The sequence below is a fragment of the Balaenoptera musculus genome, chromosome 16, assembly GCF_009873245.2.
Source record: "Balaenoptera musculus isolate JJ_BM4_2016_0621 chromosome 16, mBalMus1.pri.v3, whole genome shotgun sequence".
Classification (NCBI taxonomy): Eukaryota; Metazoa; Chordata; class Mammalia; order Artiodactyla; family Balaenopteridae; genus Balaenoptera; species Balaenoptera musculus.
The window spans coordinates 63,525,891-63,547,777 of NC_045800.1; the positions used below are offsets into that span (position 1 = coordinate 63,525,891).

General features: G+C 43.9%; 1 protein-coding gene across 3 annotated transcripts in view; it reads right to left on the reverse strand.

Annotated features, from left to right (window-relative positions):
* Positions 1-258: 258 nt before the first annotated feature.
* SGPL1 (sphingosine-1-phosphate lyase 1) overlaps positions 259-21,887 on the reverse strand; it is a 54,113-nt gene continuing 32,484 nt past the window's right edge. For all 3 annotated transcript variants that reach the window (XM_036827957.1, XM_036827959.1, XM_036827960.1), the window contains exons 6-15: positions 20,421-20,497; positions 18,873-19,001; positions 11,557-11,645; positions 9,503-9,608; positions 8,030-8,128; positions 7,249-7,398; positions 5,903-6,141; positions 4,381-4,527; positions 3,304-3,424; positions 259-2,795 (exon numbers count right to left, since the gene is read on the reverse strand). In XM_036827957.1, coding sequence (XP_036683852.1) covers positions 2,655-2,795; positions 3,304-3,424; positions 4,381-4,527; positions 5,903-6,141; positions 7,249-7,398; positions 8,030-8,128; positions 9,503-9,608; positions 11,557-11,645; positions 18,873-19,001; positions 20,421-20,497 — 1,298 coding nt within the window. In that variant the 3' untranslated portion in view covers positions 259-2,654. The remainder of the gene's footprint in view (positions 2,796-3,303; positions 3,425-4,380; positions 4,528-5,902; positions 6,142-7,248; positions 7,399-8,029; positions 8,129-9,502; positions 9,609-11,556; positions 11,646-18,872; positions 19,002-20,420; positions 20,498-21,887) is intronic.

Here is a 21,887-nt window from a genome sequence, read left to right on the forward strand (position 1 = left end):
GAAGATTTGAGTTCCAGACCTTTAAACAGGTGTGGCCACCACTCCTGGTGGAGCTGCCAAGGAGAGTGCTTGGAACTGAGCAGAACTGCTGCTCGTCCATGGCTGTGAACTGGTTCTGGTATCAGTGGTCACACACAACCATTTCCACACAAAGGGGCGCTTTCTCACCAGCAGCCGGTTTGGAGCTGCCACCACCACCCCAGTAGGTATCTTCCCTGTGTGCCTAAACAGACAAATGAATATAGTCAGCCACAATGATTAAAATTTGGGACATTTTATTACTTAATTGCTTCTTAAGAGATTATTGCTGCAATTAGGAAGGGAGCCTTGAGATGGAAAAGGGGGAGGTTAAAGACAGAAAAGATCTAAAAGAGGCAAGTACCGTTTTCCAAGTATAAAACTGGTCATGTTAAAAGTGACATGGCAGTATATTCATGCGACTACTTAATTCTAACCCAGAAATGAGTACAGTTTTTACAGAGGCCGATGTGACACCTGCTAGCAACAAGACGTCATCAAGACATCCCACCCACCTCTGCCAGACTGTTACTCATGTGCACAGGTGTACAGAGTAGAAAGCCCGCAAGTGTTGGGTCAGACTAACGCTCGTGATCGTAACCTAAAGTGGCAACAGCAGGTCCCTTTGAAAAACACCATCGTGCCAAGCAATGTCACAGCACAAAGGAAGGTCCTGGGAGACACCGGAAGCAACAGCACACTCTGCAGGGCACGTGCTTCTCCATTTTAGCAGCTGACAAACCACAGTGGTGCCTGCCGGGTGGTTCTGGGCCCCTGGACTTCCTCTATCCAACCTGAACACACTGGAGATCCAGGGACGGTTCATGCACAGTCTCTCTCTCAGGAGGTGCCCAGCAGTTCAGCCACCAGAGGGAACGTGACTCTCACGTCCGAAGGATCTCAGCCTCTAACAAACACAAACACACCCGAACCATCCTTGGAACCCACAGAAGACAGGATGAAACACACCACACCAGCCCTGCAACGACACGGCCAGCTGGCCACAGTTAGTGTGGAGGAAGTACAGAGCTAAAGAACACTTCAGACAGCCGTGCCAAGGAGCTGGCGGGAAGTCCGGGCGTCGTGGCTCTCCCGGCCGGCGTTCCCAGCGAAGAAGGCTAGAGGAGGTCAGCCTGAAGAGGCTGAATACTCAGGAGTCCCTGAGAGGGGCAGGGGGACAGAGGAAAGTTCCTCCCGACTTGCCCCTACCCAGGTGAAAGCCTCAAGGACCGATCCAGCTCCCCTCGGCCCGGGTCAGGAGCAGCGCGTCCCCGTTGAGGAAGAAGGCACAGGGTGTGTCAGCACGAGAGCAGGACACCGGCTCAACCTAGATCAGCGCCCCGTGTGGCAGGCAGAGGGTGGGGAGTGGGCGCAGGGTTGGGTCCTGTCCCTGCGCCACCCTGAGCAACTAGTCTTACGAAGGAATCCCGGGCCCTAGGCCACAGCTGACACTTGCCATCATGTCTTCCTATTCCAGAAAGTTTACCTCATCCTAGCCAGGGCCAAGGAGCTTGCAGTACCTGAGGCTTAACTGCCGTCGTACCTTTGGGAGCTGAATAAAGGGGGAAGAGGCAGGAAGAACACAGAATGGAGAGAGATTTTCCTTGCCTTGGGGGGTCTCTCACGCGCTCCTCACACCCACCTCGGGTAAGTCAAGGCAATTTGTGAAGCTGCTTTGAGCTGCTCCCTCAGGCAAACAAACATGCTTGACGGCTCAGAGCAGCAGGGAGGCGAGGACTGCTGCCAACTCTGGTGACACATTTGAATTTGGGTGCTCACCCCACTCTGATCCGCAGAACAGTATAGAAAAGGGCCTGGTTCCGATCACCAGCCCAAGAGAGTTGAGGTGTGCTCTCACACTGCCAATTCAGAGAGGCAGCGCCAGAGCCCCAGAAGGTCCTAGATTCTCTTCCTCGTCCATGGAAACAGGAACAAACCAGTGGGAGCATAATTTCCTCAAAGATGATGACAACCAAGTATCAAATGGGAACTGCAGGCACAGACGAGGACCCGCGACTGCTCCAGACCCTGCCTGGGTGGACTGAGCAGATCTGCTGGACCACGCCGGCCCCGCATAACAAGAACAATGGCTGGTCAACCTGTGTCCTCAAGAGACAACACAAGCTGCAACAGAAGGGACCCTGAGACAGCTAACCACTCACAGAGGAGGACTGGAGAAGCCTGCTTAGAGCAGACCTCACCCCCACCGAGGGAAACCTCGGTTATGGAACACTCCCCGTCTGACTAGCCCACCTGCCTGAGGTAACAAAGCAAACCTTTTCCTATCTCGTAAACCATAGCCCAGCTTCCCTAAGGAGTCAGGACAGGTCAGAGCTGCCACACAGTGATTAAGTGAAGCCGAAAGCAAGAGAGGTTAGAGAAGGAAATAGTTAAAACAATTCCCAGGGTAACATTTAGAACAAGGGCAAAATAATTACATCATGGAATCCTTTAGAGTCTTCACATTAAAAACCACAAAAGGATGCAAACAAGAATCCTGAGGATCAAGCTGTCTCATGGTCTGCTTCGTTGTGCTCTATGGAGCAAAGACCAGATGTTGAAACCACGTGGCCTGTCCCACACCCCAAGCACCTTCTGAAGGCCAGATGCACCTCGGGGCCACAGAGGATCCCAGCTCAGCGGGGTTTTGGAGAACCATTCATCTGGCTGCCCTGAGTTACAGTGTCTGTGCTGAAAAGGCTGTCCAAGAAGACGGAGGACAATTCTGCCACCAGGTTCCTGTCGACTGTAGCCTGGGCCATGCCGTAGATCGCACCCTACAAACCCAGTCAAAGAGTGTCATTAGAGACGAGGGGTTCGGAGCAAACAGCGCTGTGGTCATGCGCTCCTTCTCCCACCATGCCCCCCTCCCCAGCCCAGGCACTATTCTAGCAGAAAGGCATAGGATGTTTTTCACAGGCATTTGCCAGTCTGCCTATCTGCCTAAAGAACTGTCCTATGGGATTTGGTGTAGAAAATTCCGGAGGAAACAGGCTTATTGCCTTTCCCGTGTCAAAATTTTCTTTTTAAATGGACATTACCACCACCTGCCTTTGTACAGCACTTTCAAATTTACAAGGTGCTTATTAATATCTAGCATACCTCATTTGAGACTAAAACAAACCCTGGGAATGGGTGAGCAGAGATCATCAGTTCCGACTAATAAGGAAACAGGTTTGTGGATAAGGGACAGAGGCAGGAACAGACTGGAGGTCATCTGATTCTTTCAAGCCCACCAACACCACCTAAACTTCCACAGGAAGAAAAAACCCCAAGTATCCCTACCATTCCTGTGGTCTTTGCTTTCGGATTCTTCATGATTTGAGTGACAGATTCCCGGATGTCCTTTAGGAACTGTATCGCTACTCGCTTACGGGTGTGTACCAACGTGATGCAGAAATGTATGCTATGGGAGAAGAAAGACAAAGTGAGACGAATCGTGGAAAAAGAGGGGGAAAAAAGTTCTGAAATAAGCAGCCCCAATACAGGAATTTATTGATTGCTTCTTCATGTTACTCGTGACAGGTGTAGTCAAAGCGCTCCTAGTCCTGGGCAACAGGGCTGTCAAGCGTGGGCTGGCATGAGGGCTTCACACCCTCAGTGTGACCAAGAACCACCCTGATAAGGTGAATACAGCTGGCTGTTCTGTCCTGCCCCTCCCCTCAGAAACTGTTCACTGCTGTTCCTTCAACCAACCATGTGACAACCCACAGGACGCTTTTACCTTAGGTGATAAACCCTCATGGGGCTAGGGCCATATGGCTGGGGTCTCGAAGGTCTTCAGGGCAAAGAAGAAACTGACTTCCCCTGAAGGGAGATTGGGGTACAGCAGGATTGTGAAGAGGAAAAAACGGAATCCAGATGGGATTGGCAGTGGCACGACACATGAAAGGATCAGGGGGTGCGTGGAGGACACTAGGAGACCTACTCTGTTGAAGCGGAGTGTGTATTTAAAGGCATCCTGGAAGATTAGGTTAGAAATGCCTATGGAAGGCGACAGCAGCCGGCCTGAATGATTACAGGCCCTTGATTAGAGGCCCTCCATTACTCAGGTCATGAGAGCACCTGCGGATGGGACAGAACAGAGTCCAGAAAGAGAGCAAGTGTGTGTGTGGGGGGAGCGGTGGGAGACGATCTCATGACCGACCACTCGTCTCAAGGCTGCCACCTAATTTGCCAGAGTTTAAAGCTAACAGTCTTTGTTCTTGATATTGAATAACTCCAAATGGCAAGACAGACATCCTAAGATACTACAGTTGCCACTAAAGTGCTGAGCTCTAGCAGTCACTCTCTCTACTTCAGGTCACCTTGCTGCCCAAGTCCTTCAGCAGTCATGGAGCAAAGGAAAGTCTTCAAGCTCACCTGGGTGGGAACTGCAACTGGTTCAAGCTCCAGCCTTTGGCATTCATCAGGTTGAATAGTCGGTAGATGTCAAAATCATGGGAGCCCAGAGCAATGACTGACAATTGAGGATTCCCAAAAACAAAGATGCCTTTGATATTTTCCAGTCTTAAACAAAAGGAACAAAAAGGAAATTCAGGCACGTACATTCTTCTGGTCATCTCATGTCTCCTTTATAATAAATCTAACCTTTGGGGGCTTAAGTTTTCTCATGAGGTGGCTAGACTGAGATCAGTGGTTCCTAAATATTAAAAATATTTAAAGGCTCAAACCCCACTAGATCCAATGAATCAAGACTGTTGGCTCTTGACCTGTCTGCCCAACTCCCAAATTATGATATGCCCCCCAGGGGTATCTGAGGGATAAACAATGTACTTTTTTGTAAATCCTGGAAAAATAATCCATCTCTCTTTAAAAAAAGTCATCCATGTAGGGCTTCCCTGGTGGTGCAGTGGTTAAGAATCCGTCTGCCAATGCAGAGGACACAGGTTCGAGCCCTGGTCTGGGAAGATCCCACACGCTGCGGAGCAGCTAAGCCCATGCACCACAACTACTGAGCCTGCGCTCTAGAGCCTGCGTGCCACAACTACTGAGCCCACGTGCCACAACTACTGAAGCCCGCATGCCTAGAGCCCATGCTCTACAAGACAAGCCACTGCAATGAGAAGCCCGCTCACCGCAACCAAGAGTAGCCCCCACTCGCCGCAACTAAAGAAAGCCCGCGTGCAGCAACAAAATAAAAAAAATAATAAAGTCATCCATGTAATCCCTAAAGCAAGAAATGGTACAGCACTTCTCAGCAGGTGGGTGTATCAGGACCATATGCAGGCCTTTTTCAAGTGAGCCGTGCCTACTGCCTGCTTTCATTCACCCTCAAGATCGTGAAAAGGCCTCCCCAATCCTGGTGACACAAGGAGAGCCAGGCAGGCGACACACGAAGAGGTGTGTTACACAAAGCACACAAGCTGGTTCTAGTCTTAACCCCCGATTTCACCACCCTTTCTGCCCTCCCCCTCTCCAGTTCTTCTCTTACTCCAGCGATTCTCCAAGTGTGACTCAGAGCAGCAGCATTAGTGTCCACTGGGAACTTTCGGAAATGCAAATCTTCAGACTCCTGTTCCAGACCTACTGAGTCAGAATTCTAGGGGTGGGGCCCAGCAATCTGCATCTTAACAAGCCCTCCACATGACTGATTAGGATTCAACCTCAAGTTTTGAGAACCACTGTCTTAACCATTAAGCTGTACATCAGCACCTGGTAAGAGCTGCCAGTTGTTAGGGACATCCTTGGAGACAAAATGGCCTACAGATGGAGCCCGGGTGTGGCACGGCAAGGGAGCTCATCCCCCCAGGCCAGCACCACACTCCTAAGCCGCGGGGCCTGCAGACGGGCTGGAGCTGTGGCACTTGGCCTAGCAGCTGCCTCGAGCCTATAGCAGACAAAGCAAGCGACACGGCAGAGCCCCCCAACCTTCCACACATACTCTGACTTGAGGAAGCGAGTGGTTTTGATGATCTGCTTGGTAGCTTCAACGTAGCCGCTCTCACCGAAGTACATCAGGGCGGCCCAACAGGCTGCACTGATGCCACCAGGCCGTGAGCCCGCGATGGTTGGGGAAGCGTAGATGCCGCCCTGCCAATCTGTGTCAACGAAGAACTGATAGTGCCTGTACTTCTTGTCAGAGTACAACACCACTGAAGAGCCCTTGGGGGCGTAGCCGTACTGAGGGGGAGAAGCAGACAGGTGAGTGTACAGTTCCATGCGGCAGACCTGCCCCAGAGCTCTCGTCATGCAGATTCCCCCTGTCAGTTTCCCTGTGTTCCCACTCACATTAAGATTTCCAACTTATTTATTAAAGAGTATAAGAAACTTCAGGGGGGTTCATGGGGCTTAAATTCTCTATTGTAGGAATGAGGACTCTGAGGCCCAGGAAAAACAACGTCTTGTCTAGTTAATGGGTTTGCTTCCTACCTCTCATGCAGCATAGAGTTTTCCTTATTTAAGACAGTACCCCAGGGAGGTATGTCAGGATGGAAGCAAAGATAAATTTCCACTGGAAGCCAGGACAGGTTGGAACTGAGGTCGCTTGGAGCAACTAAAATCACGATCTGACCCCTTTCCATCTTTTTTGCTTAGTATCATGCTTCCTTCTTAAGAACACCATGGTGCTCAAGATCTAGAAGCTACTTAATCCAGCTTTAAAATGAACTATGTACTTCACGAGTGTGCCCTCCTAATTAACTCACTGAAGCTAGCATGTGACTGATGTTACCCCCTGAGCCACACAAGGAGGACAGGAAGAAAAAGGGCACTTTGCCTCAGTCCACCAGGGGTGGCAGGCATGGACATTCCAAACATTACATCCTGAGCACGTAAGTTCATCCCTTTTTCAAAAGGACTCTTCCAGTGATAAACCCCAGTCACGCAGGTACCGGAGCCCCAGGAGCACGGGGGATGCAGCTTCAGCTTACCTCCCCTTAGGAACTCTGGTATCAACCTCACCGCCTCCCCCACCCCCACGGATCTCAAGGCTTCAGGGAACCTTTGTGTAAGGGCCACTGCACTAGCATGTCCCAGTTACATACACTCACTGGATACAGAAATTCTCTTAGCTGCGACATAAAGATAACAGGTTCCTTTTCACTACTGCTGGTCACCTCTAGCACTGTCCCTTGTCATACGAATCAGCTGCCTTGGCGAGAGCAAAGAGCCAGATTTAATTTTATATTAATGGGGGAAACTAATGCTTTAACCGATTTATTTTATTGGGAGCAGTCAAAATAATCAACTGTCTACTTTGATTAACATGTGGTCTCTTCCCTCGCTCACCTTATGAGTATCAGCTGAAATGCTGGTCACACCTTTCACCCGGAAATCAAATGGTTGCTCCAGTGGGTATCCGGCTTTCTCCATAAAGACGATGAGGAAGCCCCCCAGACAAGCGTCCACATGAAGAGGTATTTTGTATTTGACAGCCAGCTAGTTCCAAAGAGCATAGAGAATATCAGTTATAGCCCTACAGCAAAAATTTTGCAAGACACGGGTGGAATGGTGGGATACAGGCCCAAGGCATTATGGACTGTCTTCCATGTTTTAAAAATCTGGCTATTTTTGACATTTTTAATAAAGCTTGTCTTTCAAATGTAGTTAGCCTTCAAAATAATTCATCTGAATGTGGTTTCTATTTTATATTTAAATACGCAGGGCCTCAAACTCACCTGCAAAATCCAGCAAGAAATGAGAAGCACTCTGATTTAGGCTGGGGGCGGGGAAGGAGGGAGGGGTGCTCTGGGGCAGCACGGTGGGCTCTGGCAGCCATGCCCTAAATGGAGATTATTTCCTGAGCTGAATCAAAATGTCAGTACTGCTTCAGAATGTCCAGTTTAAACAAAGGCTTCCTCCTCGTGTTATCCCTCCCCCGCAGCAGAAGCTAGTCGCTTTCAGAGGCTTGGGCAGAGCTGTGCAGCTTGTCACGGGGCGGATGAGAGCTGTTCATCACCACTGGGCTAGAATCCAAACTCAAAATCGCTTCTTTTTGCCAAGTACCGCACCATTAGATTCTACTTTAAAATCTCAGTCTGCCTGCCTAGTAGTCCATTCTCGCACATACCTTGGCCACATCAGGGACAGGATCTATCACACCGTGAGGAAACTGTGGGGCAGAACAGACGAGCATGGCAGTGTTCCTGGAGATGGCTCTTCGCATTGCCTAGGGGTTTAAAGTTGAAAGGAAAGTGAGAAGCCACATCACAATTCCTCCTCTCTCCTGCCACCAGGAGCAATCTAGGCTACCAGCCTCGAGTTCCAGTTCCACTAGCACCCCCGCTTCACCTCTCCAACCTGGAAGAAAACCACCGCCCTGCCATGCTGGCCGGATACAAACATTTGGGGGAAACAGTCTGAGAGCACAATACAAAAACAGCAGAATCACTGTGAGGGTAAAAAAGAATATTGGGCTAAGAGGCAAAAGAGCCAGATATGAGTCCTCACCCCACCTATTAGCAGTGAAGCCTTGAGGAAACTACGTAACTTCAGCCAGTGTGTTTCCTCGGCTGCAAGAACACTAACAGCTTCTACGACCTCCCCAGGTTGTCATGAGGCTCAAATGCGATTCTGATAACACTCTGAAAACTACAGAGTTCTTCTATATAAATGCAAGGCATAAAAATAATTACTAAAGGACTATTACTCTGGCTTAAAAAATCCTGCCATTTGCGACAATGTGGATGAACTTGGAGGACATTACGCTAAGTTAAATAAGCCAGACACAGAAGGACAAATACTGCATGATCTCACTTATATGAGGAATCTAAAACAAACTCATAGATACAAAGAGTAGAACTGTGGTTGCCAGGAGCTGGAGGATGAGGGAAACAGGGAGATGTTGGTCAAGGGGTACCAAGTTCCAGTCGTGCAAGATGAGTAAGTTCTGGAGATCTAATGTAGAGCCACGTGACTATGCTGAACAATACTGCACTGTATAGCTGAAATCTGCTGAGAGATCTGCAGGGTGGTCTTAAGTACTCTAACCATGAAAAAAGAAAATGGTAACTACGTGAGGTGATGGAGATGTTAAATAGCTTGACTGTGGTGATTATTTCACAATGTATACATATATCAAAACACCAAGTTGTATACCTTATACACAATTTTTTACTTGTCAATTAATTAGTTAATACCTCAATTAAGGTGGGGGGGGGAATAATGCTAGTGCTAATAAATTGTACAGTTTACTTCTGAAAAAAAAATTACTATTATAATGGCAATGGTACTAATTCAGGCCAATTGAAAACAACAGTGAGAGTCTTAGGGCTAGTTAGTCCTGGCTCATTTTACAGACAGAAGAGAAAGTGATGGTGCTGAAGCAAAACCCAGGTCTTTAAAGTCTCAAGTGAGTCTCATCTTCCTATTAGAGTTTATGAAAAGACTGAAGCTGCAGTGACTCACCACTGCCAGTGGCAGTTTTTGCAAGTCTGGCTACTACAATCAAAGGCATTTTGAGCCTATCTGTGTGTGACACGGGAAAAAGCACTTCCTGCTTCTTGCAGCCCAAGACAGACAACAGCCCTTCACAGGAACTCACCCGAACATCCACCTCCATCACTTTGTTCAGTGGAACCCGTTTAATCTTCATCCCAAAATAGTTGGCTGCTTTGTCAAATGCAGCATGGGCACTCTGGGGGGCTACACTAAAGGACAGGGAAGAAGAAAACAGTGAAATTCAAATCAAAACAGGGTTCAAGAGATAACATGGTTAGCAGCTAATCTAAATCACCAGGAAGAAACTTCTGATTATTTTTAGTCCAATTTTTAAAACTGTTTATATTGTTTTATTTTTCTTTTTAAGCATAGACAAAAAGAGGTCAACTGATTTTCTAGAGAAACCTTCTCCCTACTTCTTCCTGCTACCAAATCATTTTGGTAGCAGGAAGAACTTGGAAATAATGCCACATGGAGGGATCCCAAGCATAAATCAGGGCTGACAGGGAATCTGGATCCGATCAACATGCGGTCGAACCCTCTAGTGGTTGCCTACCCAAAGGCGGGTACCTCAGTCAGGAGCAAGCTTCCTGACACAACACGTGTTCAAGCAGAAAACATAAGAGTGCTCAGCAGGGATATTAAAGCAGCAGTCAAGCATCAGATCAGTGGTCTTCTCCATCTCTGAAAGACCATAATCCTATGAAAAACTAAAATCCCCATTTTTCCTACATATTTGGGAGCAGCATTTCAAACAGTATTAAAAAAGGAAACCAAGTCATTTGCTTTCAGACTTCCCTCAATTACTCCTCTCTTACAATTAATCTGTTCCCTTTAAGGCAGAAAAATCACTATCACTGAATAAGTACCAAGCATCAAAGATTCATGCATGAAGAAAGATGGCAGCCTGACTTACTCTCTTAGGCTAGGTATGAATCACAGCATGAGATCATGTACAACAAAATCCTTAGTCACTGACACTTGTGGAAAAAAATTAACCCAAAAGATGTGGTATAAACACACTGTACAAGGAGGGAACCTAGAGAAAAAAAAATGTGACCAAGTATCAAAATTATGTCCATGGGGTGGCAATATGGGTAAATCTCAAGAAGAGTTTAAAAAATTTTCCTCCCAGAACACAGCTGTCAGGCTGAAATTTTCTTAGGGAGCACCCCGAGGCAGCCTATTATATTTACGTAACTTTCACTGAACTAAGTAGAGCTTTCCTTAGGTGCGAGATAAACTTATAGCATCACAGAATTCAAAGATGTACTCCTATAACTCTGTCAACTTTTAGAAAAAGGATCTTGTTCTTGCTTGCAGTATACACCATGTATAAATCTGGGTGGTTGGGAAAGGGAATGACCTCCAATATTAACTAGCAGATCCACTTAGGACTTTGCTGAATGTGAAGGATAATGGTCAAGGGCAAAGGACAGGAGAGAAGAGGAGTGGAATTACCAGAGGAAGACAAGAAGCAGAAAACAGATTATCAGGCTGTTTCACACAGCAGTATTCCACACAGACAAACCTAAAAGGGGAAAAAACCCAGCCACACATACAGTCAAGCCCTCTGTATCCATGAGTTCAACCACCCAAGGAAGGAAAATATTCAGGGGGAAAAAAGTTCCAAAAAGCAAAACTTGTATTTGCTGCATACCGGCAACTGTTTACATAGCATTTACACATTAAGTATTCTAAGTAATCTAGAGACGATTTAAAACCATATGGAGGGGCTTCCCTGGTGGCGCAGTGGTTAAGAATCCACCTGCCAATGCAGGGGACACGGGTTTGAGCCCTGGTCCAGGAAGATCCCACATGCCGCAGAGCAACTAAGCCTGTGCGCCACAACTACTGAGCCTGCGCGCTAGAGCCCGTGCTCCGCAACAAGAGAAGCCACCACAATGAGAAGGCTGCGCACCTCAATGAAGAGTAGCCCCCGGCTCACCACAGCTAGAGAAAGCCTGCGTGCAGCAACGAAGACCCAATGCAGCCAAAAATAAATAAATTTTTTTAAAAAACCACTATATGGAGGATATGCATAGGCCATATGCAAATACTATACCACTTTATATAAGGGACCTGAGCATCGAGGATTTGGTACCCATGGGGGTCCTGGAACCAGTCCTCCATGGATACCAAGGGAACTGTACATACATTTCTGGAGTTTTGATCCCATTCTCGAAGGCCAGTTCCCGATAAGCTTTACAGGCCATCAGAATACTTTCTGTCCCCCCGGAGGTCACCTGTAATAAAAAAGAGAGGCCATCTGTGGAAGGGAGTTGGGGATAGCTATCAGCATGCACTTCCTGCCTTGATCTTGAGGGTATCTGACGCAGAAACAGCTGAGCTCTTGGATGCATGCTGCAGAGCAGACGCTTCTGTCCGCCAGAAGGAAAATTTGACTTTACTGGCTAAGCCCAATCTTGCTTCAGGAGAAGAATAAAAACTACTAAATGATTAGAAGCTCCACACTGTATGAACACATGTACATCTGCCCAGATCCCATCTGTGCACAATCTGCCTACATTTCTGTTGTTCGTCCAGTTGCAGATAGCATAGGGCATTTTACCCCATCCAAAAGCATCAGGATTACTGACTTTGATTTAAATTTTTAATGCCCATTGAAGAATGTGAAACTGTGAAGTTACAACTCTAGTCAGCTATGCAATACATTAGAAGACCAAGAAGAAACACTCAGATATTCCAAAGTAAACTTGTGGTTTTGACAAGTTTGAAACACACAAAAAAGGAGAAGCCTCTACTTAGAAGCTTGTTAACTTACTTATCTGAAATTAAAAAAAACAAATCCTAATGTTTTTAAAATGAAGAAAAATGTTTTCCTGAAGCTAGGCCTAGCACCTCTGATACAGGCGAATTTCTTTACCGGAATTGATACAAAAATACTCAGAGGTCATTTCATTCATCTTGTTTTCCTCACTGGACTACAAAACTCATGAAGGTGGGGACCATTCTGTTCATGACAATATTCCTGGCACCTAGCTAGTAGCTGACACCTACCAGACCCTCCATTAACATTTCTTAATGCCTGATTTGACTCTCAGTAAACCATGACCAATACAGGCATGTCATACCCATCTGGCTATCCTTTGATAACATCTAAGAATGAAATAATTTCAAAACAAACAGAAAAAAAAAAGCCATAGCACTAAGCTAGGTAAATATTTCCTTAGATTTGTCATCTCCAAAGATTCATATAATCTTAGAAAGCTTTTCCATTTTACAGGTAAGAAAACTGAGCCCCAAAACTGAGAGACTAAGTGATTCACCCAATGTCATCCATCTTTTGATAAAAAGTAAAACTTTCTATATTTTCATATTTAGTGTAACTTAACATGAGATGAAATGAGAGCAGGCGATGACTGAAATTTCCTAAAGTAATATCCACATATAAGACAAAAATACCACAGGATACAAAATCCCAGTGGAGGGACTTCCCTGGTGGCACAGTGGTTGAGTCCACCTGCCAGTGCAGGGGACATGGGTTCGAGCCCTGGTCCGGGAAGATCCCACATGCTGCGGAGCAGCTAAGCCCGTGCGCCACAAATACTGAGCCTGCACTCTAGAGCCCGTGAGCCACAACTACTGAAGCCCGCACGACTACTGAAGCCCGCGCGCCTAGAGCCCGTGCTCCGCAACAAGAGAAGCCACCGCAATGAGAAGCCTGCACACCGCAACAAAGAGTAGAACCCGCTCGCCACAACTAGAGAAAACCCGCGCGCAGCAACAAAGACCCAACGCAGCCAAAAAAATAAAATACAAAATCCCAGTAGTCAGGAATTATATGGAAGATTAGCTGAGAAGAGTCAGTCATTTTGTAATTGAGGAAGCCTTCAGGAAACATGTGACCGTCATCCACACAGTAAGGCACTGAACTCGGGCACAGGACACTTGTTTGTAGGTCTCTGCATTTCTCTGCTTACAGTTGAGGTCAGCGCTGCAAATCGCAGCATATCCTGTGGTCCAGCGTAAAACCTCAGAACATCACATGAGGAACCAAGCCAGCTGTGAAGGAAGTCGGGAAAGGATCAAGTCCTCAGTGCATTGATCTCTCACTAAGGTCCAGTAATGACCTAAGCAGAAATATTTCCAAACCCCTAGTCACTCACTCACTTCACATGTCCTATTTTCAGTCCAATAACTAATCCAGTCAACATCATTATCTGTTAGGCAAACACCAGTGTACTTTGGACTGTAAAAGCAGGAACACCTAAATTTTACTTCCAATTTTTATTTCTGATCCCTAAATTCTGTGTTCAAATATGCTGCTACTCTCCCATTTCCCTCTACCCCTGGCACCACCCCTCCAAAAATGGAAATCTAATTCTGAAGTAAGAAGACAGAGGCCTCAATAACTACTTATTACGTTAGTCAACATCTTTCAACATTTTTAAAACCTCTCACTCTAATATATGACATCTAAGTCAGAAAACAAGAGAACAGGTCCTAATTTGGAAATTTTTCTTTTAGATACTATTTGGACCTGACGGCATTTGCACAAGCCAAGACTGTTTCCCATGGCAACCTAATTTCTTTCAGTATATAAAGTCACCTCTCACCCATTCTAACTGGGGCAAATGAAGCTAATAAAAGGACAGTTTAAGGTTGAAGAATAAAGAATGACAAGAGCTTAATACCTTAGTTGGGAACAGGCTAAAGACTGCCCAGCCAGTTGGCCGTGTCCTCTTGTTTCCCACCTCTGAACTCTGAACTTTCTTCACCAAAAGTGGCTCATCGAGAGAGAGAGAGATACAGAGACGAGAGAGAGAAACAGAGAAACTCACATAATCCCAGAGGTAATTAGTTCTCTTATAAAAGTCTAAGTATCAGAAGAGACTGGGGATCTTAAGACTCTATCTTTCCTTCTCCTGACCCCTGACACAGCACTAAAAAGGGTCCTAATGGGAGAGGCATGGTTTAACTGTAGCAATGCAAAAACCCCCCCCAGAGTTGGATTTCTGGATTAAGATAGAAGACTGAAACTACTTCACAGATTTTCTCTCCCCTAGTACGTGCAAGAATAAAGGAAAAAAGCAGTAAAACCCTGCAATAACAACAACCAAACAAGGAAAGAGAGGGAAATACTGATGATGAGAAAAAGACACAAGTTTCTAAAGCACAGCAAAGAGTAAAACCCAGTTCTTAATCCCTCCTCCAAGACATGGAAACTGTCCGGGTAAGTCAGCAAAACCCTGAGAATTCTCATTAATACCCCCCAAATCTTCAGAGAAGCAAACGGAGGCGGTTTCTTTATCGTCAGATGAGCGGGTGATAGACATAGCGGCTGGGGAGAGAGAACACCAGGACTGACTCTTTAAAGTGAAGACTCCAGGGATACAGGATGAGCTAAAGAAATAAAACCCAAAGAGTATTATTCTCTTCCAGCTAGGCAGAGTGAACTCTAGTAGGTAACTTTTAACAAAATCTCAGAAGAGGCCTAGATATTCTAATACAGGTGGAACAAAGCTTTACCCAAGCCTTGCCTCTCAGACAAGAAATGACCCACCATGCATCAGAACAAACAGAATGTCTAGAGACAGTCACCGAAGCATGAGCCAAGATGAAAGAAATGGCCTGGTAACTATGCAAACATATAAAAAGAAAAAAAGGTAGCCTGCAAAATAAAGGCCAACTCAGAAGGAAATTCCTCCTGTTTCTCACTATAGGACAATATGATAAGAACATGAATTCAAGAAAACAAAAGCTGAAAGACTGGACACTGAAACAGCAGAACGAGACCACAGACCTGAAATAAAAACCAAAGTACCAAGTAGCATGATTCCAGAATTACTAAATACATTAGGAACAGCACGAAACAGACTAAACACTGCTGAGAATAAAAATATTGACTTAGAGGAAAGGTTTAAGGTAAATTTAGTGAATCCAGATAAGAAAGAGATTGAAAGCTCAGTGCTGCTCTGCATTTGCAGAACTGTGTCCAGCTGGCTAGTCACAGATAACCAAAAGGCGTTCAGAGAGGAAGGACGGGCATGGGTGGAAACCTGCGAAATCATATTCTCTAAGAAAAGCAGAGAATCCTAGGAAAACTGTGGTGAAGAGAAGATTCAGGGGGAAAGAGGCTTTCAAGTATACAAAGGTCTCCCACATGGAAAAAAACAATCATGGAACTTCGATTTCCAGCAATATACATTATATACCTTGGGTAACCCTCCTTACTAGAACTAAAAAAGCCTGATAAAACATTAAAAAATATTTTTACATCCACCACTGAGTTAACGTAAAGGAACACACTGAACCCCTAAACAAAGCAAAATCAAGAATCCTACAAGATAAGTGAATGTCAAAGCTGGTTTTAACTTTGAGGGTTATTGCCAACTCCTAGATCTAGACCTCAAACTCCCACTTTGACAAATAAACAGGAAATAAATGTAGGGCCTGCTCAAGATAAGGAATCTAAGAGGGGATGGCTGAAAACAGAGACTTCATCCACACTCTTAGCAGTACAAGAAATAAACCCTGCTGGTACAGAAGAGAACAGCAAGAAAAATTACTTTTCTCAACCCAGATGCTCAGGGTAAAGAAAAATAAGGATCTCTCAAGAATGTATGCCAAGACAGCTTTTATTTGAGTTTGTGGTCTGAGTTCAGACTACTTCCATAGTACAAAACTAAGAGCTGAAAATCAGACTTAAATTGGTTCCAGTGTGGCAGCACTTCCCAGCAAATCCCCAGTAACTGGCAGAAGTAAATACAAAAATACAGATCTTCTCTGGAAGAACTTAACTTCAATCTAGGACTCAAAGTTAAGTTTCCAAGAAAATGAGTGACTCACAGAAAAAAAAAAACAAAACACAAATATAAGGATACAAGACAGCGTAAGTGAAACCAGCAGAAGCAGACAGGTAAGGCTCATGAATAATGGAATTATCAGACATAGGCTATAAAATAATTATGTGTAATATATTTAAGCAAAGCATAAGACAAGGAAAGGGACTACAAAGAACAACCAAGCAAATTAAAAAAAAAAAAAAAGAACCAAACAGAATTCTCAAGAATGAAAAACACAGTAAATGAAATGTAAAAACCCAATGGAAGAACTAAAGAGTAGTTTATACACAGCTAAAGAGGGAATTAATAAAACCCCTGCATGTATCACCCAGCTCCAACAATTCTCAACTCATAGCCCATCTTTCTTCTAACCGCAACTGCCCCAGCCATTGTTGCTATTGAGAACATCAGTTGTTCTAAAAGTTAAACCTTTACAGGTTATCGATTTTTTCTGGCTGCTTTTAAATACCAACTAGAGGTGTGTTAGCCTTTCTCACTCTATCATTCATGTCTCAACTTTCTATTTGTCTCTCCAGGTTTTATTCTGGTTAATTTTTAAAACTGCCTTATTCCATAAATTTGACTTAGGAACCATGTAAATATTTTACATGGCTATAAATGAACGAGGGCTCCTTGAACGTACGGCTGATTCTGGGTCTGGAGCAGGAAATGTAAAAGGTAAACCTGGAATATTTCATCAAATAAAAATTTTGTCCAAAAAAATATTTTGTCCAAAAAAAAGAAGAAGGAAAGAAAGGAAGCTTGCAAAGACTACTTGAGTCATGCAAAAAGACCCAGGAGCCAAAATTGAGAAGTTTCCACTGGCCAAAAATGGAGTAATTTGAGTATCATTCTGAGTGACAGCTACAACAGACTGACACACACACACTATTCTATGATTCATCCACCCCATTGTTGATAAGCATTTGAATTATTTCCAGTTTTTAGCTATCATGAACAATGTTGCTATGAATATACATCTATCCTGATACACACATGTACGTTTTTCTAGAATATATCCCAAGTAGTGGCATATCAGGGTCATAAGATACGGGTATCTTCAACTTTACTGGATAAGGCCAAACTGTTTTTGTGCTTAACCTGTGGTCTCTTAAAAGTTCACAGAGCCTGTCATACAGAGTGAAGTGAAGTCAGAAAGAGAAAAACAAATATCATATATTAACGCATATATGTGGAATCTAGAAAAATGGTACAGATGAACCTATTTTCAGGGCAGGAATAGAGACGCATGTGTAGAGAACGGACATGTAGACACAGAGGGGGATGGGAAGGGTGGGACGAATTGGGAGGTTAGGATTGATATATATATACTACCACACGTAAAACAGATGGCTGGTGGGAACCTGCTGTATAGCACAGGGAGCTCAGCTCGGTGCTCTGTGATGACCTAGATGGATGGGATTCGGGGGGGTGGAAGGGAGGTCCAAGAGGGAGGGGATATAGGTATACATATAGCTGATCCACTTCGTTGTACAGCAGAAACTAACACAACACTGTAAAGCAACTATACTCCATTAAAAAAAAAAAGTAAACTGAGCAACTGATCTTCAGAAGAAATTATTTTAAAAAAATAGTGAGGCTTAAAAAAAAAGTTCATCAAGAGTCTAATGGCACAGAAGAATACCCACGTACTGTAAGTACACTGGCATCTCCCCTCTACATCATCCCGTTCATCTAAATGCCACAAGGGAACCCACTGCTAGATTATGGTTGGTTTTTAACAGTTTTGGAACTTTTGGGGGGAAAATGAATGCCAGGAATACCAGTTTTGTTAGCCAGTAAGTATTTGAACATGTTGATTTTTCATGGTGCAAACTTCAAAGTAAAACCCAATGCTGCTTATTGGGAAAAAACAAAAAAGTAACTATAAAATGTTCTCGTCTTTGGATGGGCCCTTCAAAATTAAATTTGCAGACTTTCTAATGATTACAAAAGTATTTGATATGATAGAATTAGCATCTCTAGGTTACCACTACAGCACCCTGGGTTAAATCTAACTATCTTGATAAGCTGAAATTTACTTTTTTCTAGAGAAGGCAATATCAGTTTGTGGTACCAAACCTCAACAGAAGTTTATCAATCACAGTTTAGGAAAACTAACAAACCTACTGGAAAGAATAGTTGAAAGAAGGAATCCTCATGTGCATCTTTAAATACAATGACACCCTCTTCCTTTATTCCTAAACCAACTGAGATTCGATTTATAGCAAAATAATAAACATCCAGCTCAAGCAAAACACGTATATCAAAAAACTATGAGATGGTTTGAAAAAGTTATATAGATAAGTGGGTAGGTAGGTAGGTGGGTGGGTGGAAGAAAGGGAGGGAGAGAAAGAAGAGGAGAGAGCAGATATGACAAAATATTTACATTTAGTGAATCTAGGATGTTCTTTAAACTATTCTGACAACTTAATGTAAGTTTAAAGTTTTTCAAAATAAAAGACTGAAGAGAAAAAAATATCTAGAAGATATTTACCAAAATGTTGATACTCCATGAATTACAAAATCATAACCTTTAAAAATCGCTGTTAATCTGGATCTTCCTACAATAATCATGTATTGTGTAATAAAATGTTTTGAATAAACTCTTCCATTTTAAGCTAAAAAAAATCATATTATAGGATGCCACCTGCATATACTTACACATCCACAGGAATCTGGTCCCCCATTGAATAGGGAACAAGCCATCCTCACAATCTCTGCTTCTATCTTACGTAGTCCTGGGAAGATATCTGGATGCAGCGGATTACTCCATGCAAAATCTCCATAAGCCTGCAGAGAAATGGAAGCAGATGTGAAGACGATTACATTGTATAAAAAAAAAGAATCACGCAAAAAACAAAAGTTTCTAGGTATCAGACACAACACTAGAAACTGGAAAAATGGTAAGATATGTTCCCCAATCTAAAGAAGATCAAAATATAATGGAGGAGACAGGCATAAAAATTATTTTACAATGTGGTAAGAGAGGAAGTATAAATGCGGTTAAAAGCACAGACTAAAACACCAAACAGCCCCAGTTTGAAATCTTAGCTTTACCTGTCACTTCTAGCTGTGTATTCTTAGGTCAGATAACCTCTCTGAGGCTCAATTTCCTCATATGCTAAAGGGGATAATCATAGTACCTACCTGATGGGGTTCTAGCCATAAGTAAATAAGATCACGCATGCGAAGCACTTTAAGTAGAGTGTCTGGCACAACTATTTTAAGTGCGATACCAGATGTACATACGTACATGAAGGTAAGGGGTCTTAAAGAGGGAATAACGAACATCCTGAGTGGTCTGGAGGTTATCTGTTCAGTGGAACCTTGAGACATGAATAGGAATTCATCACTTAGAACAGGAGGGAAAGGAAAACAACATAGGAGCAAGGTGTACTCAGTAAAGAGAAAAGGCAGTGGTTAGTATTCATTAGGGAAAATAACAGGAATGGTTGAAAAAAATAGGTGGGAGCTGGCTCACAAAGGGACTTGTATTTTCTCCTGCATGAGCAGCTTGAGTTTTGTCCTGTATATAATGGGAAGCCACTGAAAGATTCTTAAGCATAGAAGTAAGGTGAGGGTATTACGTCAAGATACAGCTGAGCAAAACCTATAATATTTAGTAAGGTATGCACAGTTTCATAGTTACAATAATCAAACACAAAGACCTTAGAGACCAGCAGTCCAATGCCAATTTTATACAACAAAGTGGGGTTTAAAAAATAAATTTGATTAGAAGTGGAAGAAGCTAAAGGCAATTTTAAAGTCAACAAAAAATGAGAATTATCTGAATTATAATTGAGACCACTGCTCATTCTCAGATCATGTGATTTGAGACTCATGTAGTACAGGAAATTATGACCCAGTTTCCATCTCTTGTCTCTTCTGATCCAACAAAATATATCTTGTCATTAATAATATCAAATGATGGACTACCTTCCCTACTATCTGCCTTGTACACAGGGCGTCTATGAAGCCTGGAAACATAAGTAACATTTTACTTTTTTACAGATTGAAGATGTCTTTGATCAATATTATGCATATTCGCCTATGTCTGGGTAAAGAGACACTTTCTAAACCTCTTTAGTTTTATTTTAACAATAAACTTTCATTAAGTAATTTTTTTTAATTACAAAAATAAGGAGAAAAAAATGCAGTAATCTAAACTGGCAGAGCCACACTCCCTTCAAGTACTAGGCACTCGCTCACCTTCACAAGGAGTTCAGTGAGCTCCTTCTCCCCACTGTACACCGCTCCGGAGGCTTTCCCTTCTTGCCACAAGACATCTACAGAGAAAGGGAAGACCACTGGATCAGTAAGCAGGAGCCTTTGGGAAGACAGATTCTAATAAAGAAGAAAGAGGAAGAAACTCCTCTGTGTACAAAAGAAAAAAAAAGTTGGAGTGGATACCCAAAGGTGTTCTTACATAAAATCAAGAAAAAGAACTCCAATAAAGAGCTATCACAGCAAATTAAAGATGAAAGGTCAACAATTACCATCAACAACAGTGTGAGAAAGGTATTAACAGCATCTAGGTACAGTAAAGATAGTCCAATAATAATGTCATCATCCCCAACTGCCTTCTAACAGCAGAACAATTTTCCTTTATCTGTACTCCTTTTCTGTTCTCTGTATGGCTCAGCTTGACCTTTTTCAGCAGTGGCTTCCTTCTTCTCTGCCTTCCTAGCCAGTCAGAGGAAGTGTGGGAACTGCTATGAGCAGAGTTAGCAGAAAAGAGTAAGGCGAAGGTGCGGAATTTCAGTATACTATCACCAGAGCTGGAGCCAGGGAACTGAATCCCTGACTAGACAAACCGTGGTGAGATATGAACCATCGGCATCCTGTCCTCAGGGACCCCTCCTTCCGACAAGCCCGGAAACCCATACAGAATTAGCCACCTGCTTCCAGCAACCTCTGCTGCAGCACTCAGCATCAGGAACACAGACGTCACTGGGAGAAGGCTCAGAGGACAGGTTCCTGACCAGAATGTAAGGTCCGACTTTCCACTTCCTATCTGAGGTGCTCCCCCAGAGACACTCTACAATACCAACAAATATCTGTTCATGTGGGTGTCTCAGGTCCTTTTATGACAACATGGCTGTGCCCTACTGAAAATGGGTAGTGAGAATTACAGAAGCACCCTAACTGAAAACTGTTGCCATGGGCTCTACAAAGCCAAGATCTGCAGTTCCAATGAGAGCAGAAGACTGAGTAGTGAATATCCTGACAAACCCCTCCTTCTCACGTGATCTGCCAGCTTGTGGCCAGTTTGACTTTCCCTCTTTCTTTAGAGGACACTGGTCTGTGCCATGTATGTCTTCAGACCAGAGGTCACCAGCGTTTCAAAAGTAGGATATATGGTTTTATTTCCTGTTCTTTCACTGGGGCTACAGAGTATGGCAATGGACAGCGACTTAAAAATGGAAGGGAAGGAAATACGGGGCAGCCAACCAGCCCTCATAATCGTAGAAATCTTTAATACACAGGCCTCGGAGAACGCTAATCCTTGCTTTATATCATATATAAATCCTGCACTGTATCTAGTTTTGTACCATCTGATGTCAAAAATTCAACAGATGTCAATTAGAAATTTTAAAATGTAATATGGTATCCTGGCCTAGATCCTAGAACAGGAAAAAGGACATTACAGAAAAACTGGTGAAACAGGAATAGAAT